The following is an 11,021-nucleotide window of genomic DNA, read 5'->3' on the forward strand; positions in this document are numbered from 1 at the left end:
AGTTATAAATTTTTAGTGTACTTTTAACATTCCAGTGTTTGTCAACCTACTGTTAACATTTGCATCAACAAAGATGGGATATGAGGTGTTATCTTTGCCATCTTTTCAGCTGTAAACTGGAATGGTGGCCAGAAAAAAAGAAAAAATTAGATTGGGGATTTCTTAGGAAGAGATGTAATAGCTAAGTACCTTATAGATATGAAAATGAAGTACCTTATATGAAATGGAGTACCTTACAGATAAGAGGAAAGACAGCTGGTGAAGAAAAAAAAATTATACCTAATAGGAGCTGCCCAGGATCCAGGTATCAAGGGGAAAAATGGCATATTTATAGCCCAGAGAGATTTCTAAGAATTAAAGATTGGGGTATATTATTTCTTGACATGTCTGGAGGCTCCCTGGATGGAAATCCTGGAACATATCTTAGAGAAAGCAAAAAGGCCTCAACAGAGAAGCTAAGAATCAGGCTGTCATTTGGACAAAAAGAAAACCCATAGATATAAATGAAACAACATGAAATAAAATAACTTCCCAGGTAAAAGGGCTATTAGTACACGATTCTGCAAGTCAAAAGAAGGTTTGGATCAGGAAGGCAAGTCTGGGATTGAGGGAAGGGGAGGTAGGGTCAGGTATAGTTTAGAGCCGTATTGAAGTCAGGCCAGGGGAAGGCACTAGAGCCCAGTAAATGAGAGCCTAGGAAGCATGACTTCAAAGGAAAATGTGCGTGGTACACAGGGGGACCCATGAAGGTCAGAAACCTGAGTGTCAATACTTGCTGGGGAAGTGGGCAAGAAATGAAAAGGAGAGAGCCAGGTGAAGCAGCTGGAATCAGGAATCTGGGCAGGAGGACCTGGCAGCAGCCAGTATGAGCTGGAAAAGCAGGAGGAGATTTGAAGCCAGACTTACTTCTCAGGCCCCAGACTTTTAATATTCCTCCTGTGGGGACCAGCGCCTTTGAGTGACGTTCACAGAATTTCAGTGTTGGACAGGATTTCAGAGATCATCCGTGAAGTCCCCTCTATAGGCACCAAGCCTTCTGCAGTATTTCCAGTGAGGGAGGGGAACACTTAAAGGAAGTAGGGAAGAGGGGAGAGAAATGGATACTTCTAACCCAATCTATAAATGCCTTATCAGTGAGCTAGGCCCCATGAAGCTAAATTTAAAAATAAGACTCTAATTATTTGTAAGTTAGCTATTTATTTTGTATACAGAGAACTCCACAGCTACATTCAAATAACCTTTTGCACCCTAACAATCTTAATTGTTCAGGTAGTGTTCAGACATTCCATCAGAGAGAAACATTGCTTACTAAGTAGAAAGGAAATGCTATTTTTTCAAAGTCATGTTTTTTTTTATATGGTCATAGAGCTTCACTTTGGGTGTTGGTGATGGAGACTTACAAGCTGTAGGGGACACTGGTGGCCCTGATATCTGAAGAAACCCCGATGGCTTTATCACATATTCCAAGTTTAACTTTTAATTTTAAAAATAAATGAATGGATAAAAGAAACATGTTTGAAAAAAGACACAAAACCCTAGTTTTAGTCATGTGTAGGTACTCTATTTTAAGGATGTCTAATTCATACTCATAACTCACATAATGTAGGGGGTGATCAATGAATATGAGATAATTTCCCATAAGATTTCTTTAAATAGTAAACGGCTTTGCTGCCTGTAATTCACACATCAATTTATGCAGAACTATTTCCGCATAGTTCATCTCCAATTTATGAGAAAATACTATGTTTCAAAGCAGATTTTAAGTGAGTTTTTTGGAATCCAGAAGCAATTGTCCCAAAGAATGAATTTCAACCCAGTTAAGTCCACAGGTCAGCCCACAAAAAAAACACACTTTGCACTAATTAATCTGTGAGGCAAGTTTGCTTATCCACTTTTATTCCTCTTTTTCTTTGTGTTTCCTGCCTCGCCGCGCAGCTTGTGGGATCTTAGTTCCCCAACTAGTGATTGAACCCGGGCCACCGCAATCAAAGCGCCAAGTCCTAACCTCTAGACCACTAGGGAATTCCCACTTATCTACTTTTAGATCAAAAAAAATTTTAAGCAGATAAAAAGCTATGACTACCCCATCTAAATAAATTCACCTGCTATGACTTAGATACACTTGCACACAAAAATTGGTATACAATTTGAAGAAGTAAAAGAACCCATTCAAATTTGCCCAAAGGTAGGGAGTAATCACATTCGATAATTCTTTGGGAAAAGGTATATGTATTTTGCTTTCAGGTACTTACTAGGAGAGAGGGGATTCTCCATCCCCCGTGTGGCTAAATGTGAGAGCCAGGTGTTTCCCATAATTCTAAAAGTTCAGTAGAATCTATGGTGTGGCAGAAGTGCTTTTTGTCCGCTCTTAGTTCCAAGGAGGACCAGCATGCTTTCTAATCAAATGCCTCAACCGATTGCTTTTTTTTTTCCCCCTCAATTTTTTATTTTATTTATTTTATTTTATTTTATTTTTTAACATCTTTTTTGGAGTATAATTGCTTTACAATGGTGTGTTAGTTTCTGCTTTATAACAAAGTGAATCAGCTATACATATATCCCCATATCTTCTCCCTCTTGCATCTCTCTCCCACCCTCCCTATCCCACCCTTCTAGGTGGTCACAAAGCACCGAGCTGATCTCCCTGTGCTATGCGGCTGCTTCCCACTAGCTATCTGTTTTACGTGTGGTAGTGTGTATATGTCCATGCCACTCTCTCACTTTGTCCCAGCTTACCCTTCCCCCTCCCCGTGTCCTCAAGTCCATTCTCTACTAGGTCTGCATCTTTATTCCTGTCTTGCCACTAGGTTCTTCTGACCATTTTTTTTCTTTTTTTTTTCTTTTTAGATTCTGTATATATGTGTTAGCATACAGTATTTGTTTTTCTCTTTCTGACTTACTTCACTCTGTATGACAGACTCTAGGTCCATCCACCTCACTACAAATAACTCAGTTTCGTCCCTTTTTATGGCTGAGTAATATTCCATTGTATATATGTGCCACATCTTCTTTATCCATTCATCTGTTGATGGACACTTAGGTTGCTTCCATGTTCTGGCTATTGTAAATAGAGCTGCAATGAACATTTTGGTACATGACTCTTTTTGAATTATGGTTTTCTCAGGGTATATGCCCAGTAGTGGGATTGCTGGGTCGTATGGTAGTTCTATTTTTAGTTTTTTAAGGAACCTCCATATTGTCCTCCATAGTGGCTGTATCAATTTACATTCCCACCAACAGTGCAAGAGGGTTCCCTTTTCTCCACACCCTCTCCAGCATTTATTGTTTCTAGATTTTTTGATGATGGCCATTCTGACCAGTGTGAGATGATATCTCATTGTAGTTTTGATTTGCATTTCTCTAATGATTAATGATGTTGAGCATTCTTTCATGTGTTTGTTGGCAATCTGTATATCTTCTTTGGAGAAATGTCTATTTAGGTCTTCTTTCCATTTTTGGATTGGGTTGTTTGTTCTTTTGATACTGAGCTGCATGAGTTGCTTGTATGTTTTGGAGATTAATCCTTTGTCAGTTGCTTCATTTGCAAATATTTTCTCCCATTCTGAGGGTTGTCTTTTCATCTTGTTTATGGTTTCCTTTGCTGTGCAAAAGCTTTTAAGTTTCATTAGGTCCCATTTATTTATTTTTGTTTTTATTTCCATTTCTCTAGGAGATGGAAATAAAATTTCCGTTTTTCTTTCTCAAGATTGCTTTGGCTATTCGGGGTCTTTTGTGTTTCCATACAAATTGTGAAATTTTTTGTTCTAGTTCTGTGGAAAATGCCACTGGTAGTTTGATAGGGATTGCAGTGAATCTGTAGATTGTTTTGGGTAGTAGAGTCATTTTCACAACGTTGATTCTTCCAATCCGAGAACATGGTATATCTCTCCATCTGTTTGTATCATCTTTAATTTCTTTCATCCGTGTCTTCAACCGATTGCTTTTAAACTAGGTTTTCCCTTCATTGTCCACCGGGAAGGAACTTTCTACCCTTCAGAATAAATGAATAAATCTGTTAGCAACAGTGAGAAACCAGTGAGGTATGAAGCAGTCTCTGGCACTTTCTATTTTGTCTTTTCTTAGATTCTGTAGTAAAAGGGAGAAAGTACAGAGAAATTCCAACACTGAGTACATGAAGCTTTAAAGTAAGGCTCAAGTGAGGCTGGGCATTTAGGGGATTTCTTCCAAGTGGGTCAGAGGTCTAGGCAGAAGGGATGTATGAGGTTTAGAAGGAAGGGGGCATGAACTGGGTGGGGTTGGGGGACATTGCCGGGACAAGCCAGCTCTGGAAGCAGAGGAAGAAGAAACAACCTGAGGGTGACTGTATCCTTTATGTTTTCCCTCTCCCCTCACTATTGACAGCCTTCCCTTCATGATCTGACTCTTTGATAAAGAAAAGGATGATGAGATATAGAAAAGAAGGAGAGAAAGAAAAGAAGTAGATACCAGGTTGTACTGTTGAGGAAGAGAGTGAGAGAAAAACAAATTCTTGCCTCCGTGGTCTACCAGCTGCCGTTACTACTCATAATGTTAGGTGTGCAAAGAAAGTATGTGTTAGGTATTTGTAGCCAACCAGCAACTCCCTGACAGTCTCTCATCAATAGCAAAATATTGCATACCGCTTGTTTTGTAAGTCAAGAAACCCCGTGAAAAGCTCTAAAAGAATCTTCCTTGGATCTGAATTCACATACATTTCTGACTTCTCAGAGAGCCTTAAGGTTGGAAAGCTTCAGAATCCATGGGTACACTAAGGAAGAAAGTGATAGTAGTATTCTTCAGCGGATATGAAAAAATATCTAAGAGGACACCAGAACCAGAAGACCATGGGTGGTCTGAAGAGTAGGATGGGAGAACATAGTAACCGTTTAGTTCTAGGGATCAAACAACCACCCTGGCTGCAGAGCTTCCTTCCAAGGCAGCATGATAGACATGATGTGCTTCAATCCAGGTGTTGGGACCAAGTCCTACTGAACATGTGCTTTTGTGCAAACAGCAAGCATGTTCTTTGGTGAAGCTTTGTTCACCTGAAACACTTCTCTCATTCTCTCTTGGCTGCTTCATCTTTCGGATGAGGAGAATGGAAGTCTGTGTAATTTAGATTGCTCAGTCAGCAAACAGTGGAAGAATCGAGACTTCCAAGTAGGTCAGCTAGCTCGGAACCAAAGCCCTATCTCTAGACTGTACCGAGGAAAGTCAGCGCAATTTTGCCATCTTTCTCTCTCTCCTTCCCTCCTCTTCCTCCACTTCGATCTTCCCCTCCCCCTCCTTCTCCCTTCCTTGCCCTCCCATTTCTCCCTCCAGTGGTAGATTAGTAATACCTGGGGGTATTCATAATCTTCCTGCTTTCCTCCTTCCCCACTCCCATCTCGACTTCTGTTCTCCCTCCCTCCCTCCCTCTTCCTTCCCTCCTTCCTTCCTTCCTCCCTCCTTCCTTCCTTACCAGTTTCCACCCATTTTCTTATGTAAAGCACTTTTGAATTCTAGCCATCTGTGAATACAAGGCAGTGAAAAATATTGAAGTCACATCAAATTCCACTTGCTCTGCCAGTTAAAAATACAGATGCTTCCTGTTTTATGCTTTCCTCTCACTTTCTCTGGAGTTTAAACATGAAAATATGTTCAATGATAAAAACCAGCACATATTCCCTTTCACCAGGAAACACATTGCAAACAATGAAAGGTAGAGTTATTTTCCCAAGTCCAGCCGGGGTATTAAGATGTTGGAAGAATCATACATAGAACCATAATTTCATAGAAGAAGAACATAATTATTCACAACGATCACATTTTATAGGTGAAGAAATTGAGATCACAGGGAATTGTTGTAATTGTTCTCATATGTGGTCCTCATGGACTTGCCAAAGTTCACATCCGCCTACGTTTTCACCTAGCATAGCTGGGCCTCAATTGCTCCATGATGCTTTTTTGCTATCCACCACTTTCAAATAGGATTCTTTGGCTACTGGGAGAGGCCAAATCCTTGAGCAATGAAGCGTTAGCTTGAAACTCAGTTTATGTGCTGGAGTGAAAAAAGCAATGCAGTACTGAGAGTCAAGACAACTGGGTTCTAGTTACACCTCTGTTGCTACCTATCAAACCTTGACAAAAATTTCTACTCTTGGCCCACGAAGGGGCTAGGTCAAATGATCTCTAAATTTCCTTCCAGCTTTGAAACTTGATTATTTTTTCTCCCTTTACTTTTCTGCTGACTCAAGAGTATATGACATTGGCCACGTTATTAACTGCTGTAAATCTCCATTTTTCCAAGTGCAAAGGGAGAGGAACACATTCCCATATTTTCCTAGCTTATACCTACTATATAATCTTGAATTAAATGGACTGTTTTTAGAAATCACGTTAAGTCTTTTATATCTATAGATGTTCTAGCTTTCGCGACTAATTAAATAAGACAGTGGTCATACCGCTGGGCAGTATCCTTCGCTGTAAAAACACTGTATTGACCACGATTCTCACCCCTCTTGGCTTCCGCCACATCTTCTTATATAAGCTGTTATGACCCTTGTAGCATACTGTATGTCACTGTGTTCTCACCCTCCTGTCATATCTGGTCCTATCCTAGCATTTCCTATCTCAATGACTAGATCCTCACCCCTTTTACTAATGCGTGATAGATACTTTCTCACTGTATATTTCTCACTTCCTTATATCCAATGATTCACCAAGTCCTTATTGATCTTATCTCCCCTATGTCGTTCAAACTCATCCACTTCTCCTTCTTTCTCCCACTATGTCCTAGTCCAAGCTACCGTTACCCCTCCCCTAAACTACTCTAGTCCACATAGAAGTCAAAGGATTATTTCAAATCGCAAATCTAACCATATCACCCCACTGCCTAAACCCCCCAATGGCTTTTCACTACTACTTTTTTTTTTAATATTCAATTGCACATGTTTTTATTGGAAAGAATTCAGGTTTTTCATTTCATCACTAGACTGCTGTACAGAAAAAAATTTTGTTGAATGAAGAGTTTATAACTGTGTTATAAAGTTATATATGCATGAGCTATGTTTTTTTCCTCTATTTTTAAAAAATGTAGTTGATTTACAAAGTTGTGTTAGTTTCAGGTGTTCAGCAAAGTGATTCATTTATTTATATTTATATATATTTATATATATTTATATTTATATTTATATTTATATATATATATATATATATAAATATATATATATATATATATATATCAGTAAAAACTGGAGTTACCAGGAAAAGCTCCCAAGAGGCTATGCTTGAACTGTGCTTTGAAAGTTAATTATAGTTTGAACAGGGAAGTGTGTGTGGCTTGTTTCTTTTCTTTCTTTTTTATCTTTTTCAAATTTTTCTCATTTATTTATTTATTTATTTATTTGGCTGTGTCAGGACTTAGCTGCGTCATGCAGCATCTTCATTGCGGCATGCGGGATCTTTCGTTGCGGCACGCGGGCTTCTCTCTAGTTGTGGTGTGCGGGGTTTTTCTTCTCTAGTTGTTGGAGCCTGTGCCTGGAGCCCTGGCACAGGCTCCAGGGCGCGTGGGCTCTGTAGTTTGCAGCACACGGCTCTCTCGTTGAGGTGCACGAGCTTAGTAGTTGTGGCGCACGGGCTCAGTGGCCCCGTGGCATGTGGGATCTTAGTTCCCCGACCAGGGATGGAACCCGCGTCCCCTGCATTGGAAGGAGGATTCTTTACCACTGGACCACCAGGGAAGCCCCTGGCTTGTTTCTTGAAGATCTTTCTACATGATGACTGTTCCCCATTTGCTCTTTCTCATACGCTGTCCGCCTGGCTCCCCCAAACTCTGTGTCCTGGGATGCTGGCATCAACAGACTCCCTTGCCCTCTGTCTTCAAGTTGGGTTTCCCCAAAGGGAGGCACCGGCAGGAGGTTGTAGGGTGGAAGGAGAGAATCCTAGGCATTCATTTCCCCACGAATGCTCCTTACCTGGTCGTGGTTGGCAGTAACTAATTCCTCTTCTGAAGGCCACAGCTCCTGTTGGATGCCCCCTTCTAACTTACAGCTACAGTTTCAGTGGGTTACCTCTTCAGACCTTGGGGTGATAATGGCTTTCTGATGCTCTGATCCCCAGGATACACTTAGACTCTGTATTTATTCATCGTGGGGTTGTCATATGTTTCCTGCCAAAAGTGAGCGAGTGGGATTAAAAAAAAATTGGTAAAGAAACTGTCAGCCTGTCAATGGGAATTCTTCTCCAACAAAATATAGTTGTATTTTTCTCCTCTTGTTTGTTCAGTTCAGATGATACATATGCTTTACCTCAAAACAGATCACCAAGCAGGCATCACTTTAAACTGATTATCACAAGCTGACCAGCAGAATGAAACGTGTGTCCCTAAGTAAAACAGAATAAAATGGGCCAATAGACAATAGAACACCTGCTCCCCCCTCCCCTTTCCCCACCACATACACTTACTGCACTGAGTGGGTCTCTAGAGAAAATAAGCCAGTAAGAGAGAAACCCCCATCTCTGCCCCCGTCCCTAGGTATCTACATAGAAACACTCCAGTTATTCCTAACATCACAGACTCAGGAAAGAGGAAACGTGAGAGGCCATCCCTGCTGGAACGGTTGGGAGCTAAGGGTGTGGGTAGGGAGGAGAGCACAATTAAAGTACTGAGGTTTGAGCCCAGATAAAAGCTGCTCTGTCACATCCATCCTGACTGTGAAATCCACCCATCCAAGACATACCACCCTAGATAGACCCTCACTCCTCCTGCAAAGGAGATTGGCAGGGGTCAGTGGTGCTTACCCATGGTCCAGAGGGAGCTGTTGTCACTTCATCTGCCATCATTCACACCTACTGAGAGGAGAACAATGGCCAATACACAGAAGCCTTCCTTGGGACCAACTTTTGAGTTGTATAAGCAGTAAAAGCAGCATTGATCTTCGCTTATCAGCATTTTCATCAGTAGCAGCAAAACCAGTAGCTTAGCCAGCATTGTGTAGAACTATAAACTTTAACTTCTGAACTACGTCGATTGGTTAAAAAAAATTCAGCCTGTATGTGGCAATTGGGAATAGAATGATTTCCTCTAAAATTATTCCAAGTATTTTTAAAATAAATACTTGGTTGATGAAAAATATAGAATATGTGTGATAGTTAGGATAACTGAATACATTACATAATGTCCTTTGCCAAAAAAAGCTTATATTATTACAATGGTTAGGAGGGAAATTAATCTGAGTAATCTTAATATAATAGTGCTAATAATCATAATGGAATGAATCACCCTATATTGCAATTATGATTCAGTAATATATATTTTTGGAGATCAACTCTTTCATGACGTGTTGGAATGGAATGCAGTAACAGGAGAGCAGTGATTTTGGCTAACACCTTAAATATTCTGAAAAAAGCTAGCACAATAGAAGAATCCATTTTCTCCACTGAATTATTAAATGCACAAAGAAGTATCATGGGGCAGATAAAGAAGTATATGAGTCTGGAAATGTTAGACTGGCCTCTGATGGACAGAATTGTCAATTTATTAATGAAGCATGGCTTGTGTTGAACAAGACAAGCTGGGTCAAGCATTTGAAGATGCTTTTGAAGTACTGAGGCAACATTCAACTGGTGATCTTCAGTACTCCTCAAATTACAAAAATTACCTGGCTTTCATCAACCACTGTTCTCATGTCAGAGGAAATTCCAGCAGCTATGGTGTGCTGCCTACAGAGGAACCGGTCTACAATTGGAGAACAGTAATATATAGAACAGTGCTGCGGACCTCTATTTTGAAGGAAATATTCATCAGTCTCTGCAGAACATCCCTGAAAACCAGCTGGTGCAACCTACTCTTCTCCAGCAAAAGGGAGGAAAAGGCAGGAAGAAGCTCCGACTGTTTGAATACCTTCATGAATCCCTGTGTAATCCTGAGATGGCGTCTTGTATTCAATGGATAGATCAAACCAAAGGCATCTTTTGGTTTGTATCAAAAAACATAGAAAAACTTGCCCAACTTTGGGGGAAAAGAGAAGGCAACTGGAAGACCATGACTTACCAGAAAATGGCCAGAGCACTGAGGAATTATGGAAGAACTGGAGAAGTCATCAAAATCCGGACAAAGTTAACTTACCAATTCAGTGAGGCCATTCTCCAAAGACTGTCTCCATCTTATTTCTTGGAAGAAGAGATCTTCTACTCACAGTATGTTCAACCTGATCAAGGATATCTCAATTTAAATAAATGGAATGCAAATTATAATTATACATACACCAATTACCATGATCTACGTCACCCTGATTGCTAAATATACTCTTATATATCAAAATTTTCTGGCATCAGAAATCCCTACAAGTTTTAGGATTTTTCTCTGAAAGCAAATACTGAAAAACAAAACAAAAAACCCAAACTTCATTATTGCTATCTTTTATGAAGTAGTGTATAATCTATACTAACTTGGTGAAAAATTTTGCCAGTGAACAACTTTAAAATGATCAAGTCCCATTTGAAATAATAGACTAAATGTCCTTCCTTTTACTATTGTCTATGTAATACTTCCTTCTAGATTAATAATGCTAGTGGAGATACTTTGATTTACATATTGATTTAAACATTATTTTCCTGTCATACACTCAGACCAAAAAAAAAACAAAAAATCACTCTAACATGTATCCAGCAGCTTTAGCAACAAAACAAAAAACGATTGCCTGTGATAGTGTTCCTGCTAAATTACATTCATGGCTTTAAAAATTTCAGTGACTAAAACTAGAACTACCATATGATCCAGCAATTCCACTCCTGGGTATACATCCAAAGAAAATGAAAACATTGATTGGAAAAGATATATGCACCCCAATGTTCACAGCTGCATTTTTTTTTTTTTTTTTTTGGCCACACTGCACAGCTTGTGGGATCTCAGTTCCCTGACCAGGGGTTGAACCCAGGCCTCTGCAGTGAATGCGCAGAATCCTAACCACTAGACTGTCAGGGAACTCCCATAGCAGCATTATTTATAATAGCCAAGATATGGAAGCAACCTAAGTGTCCACCAACAGATGAACGGTTAA

The 11,021-nt window shown here is 39.9% G+C and overlaps 1 protein-coding gene across 1 annotated transcript; it reads left to right on the plus strand.

The window, feature by feature from the left end:
- The first annotated feature begins 9,509 nt into the window (after positions 1–9,509).
- LOC118887857 (transcription factor Spi-C-like) lies at positions 9,510–10,298 on the plus strand. Its single transcript, XM_036838728.1, is given in 2 exon segments — positions 9,510–9,719; positions 9,722–10,298. Coding segments are annotated over 2 exon segments (750 nt in total). The 3' UTR covers positions 10,262–10,298.
- The last annotated feature ends 723 nt before the right edge of the window (positions 10,299–11,021 follow it).

The sequence above is a fragment of the Balaenoptera musculus genome, chromosome 21, assembly GCF_009873245.2.
Source record: "Balaenoptera musculus isolate JJ_BM4_2016_0621 chromosome 21, mBalMus1.pri.v3, whole genome shotgun sequence".
In the NCBI taxonomy this organism is placed as follows: Eukaryota; Metazoa; Chordata; class Mammalia; order Artiodactyla; family Balaenopteridae; genus Balaenoptera; species Balaenoptera musculus.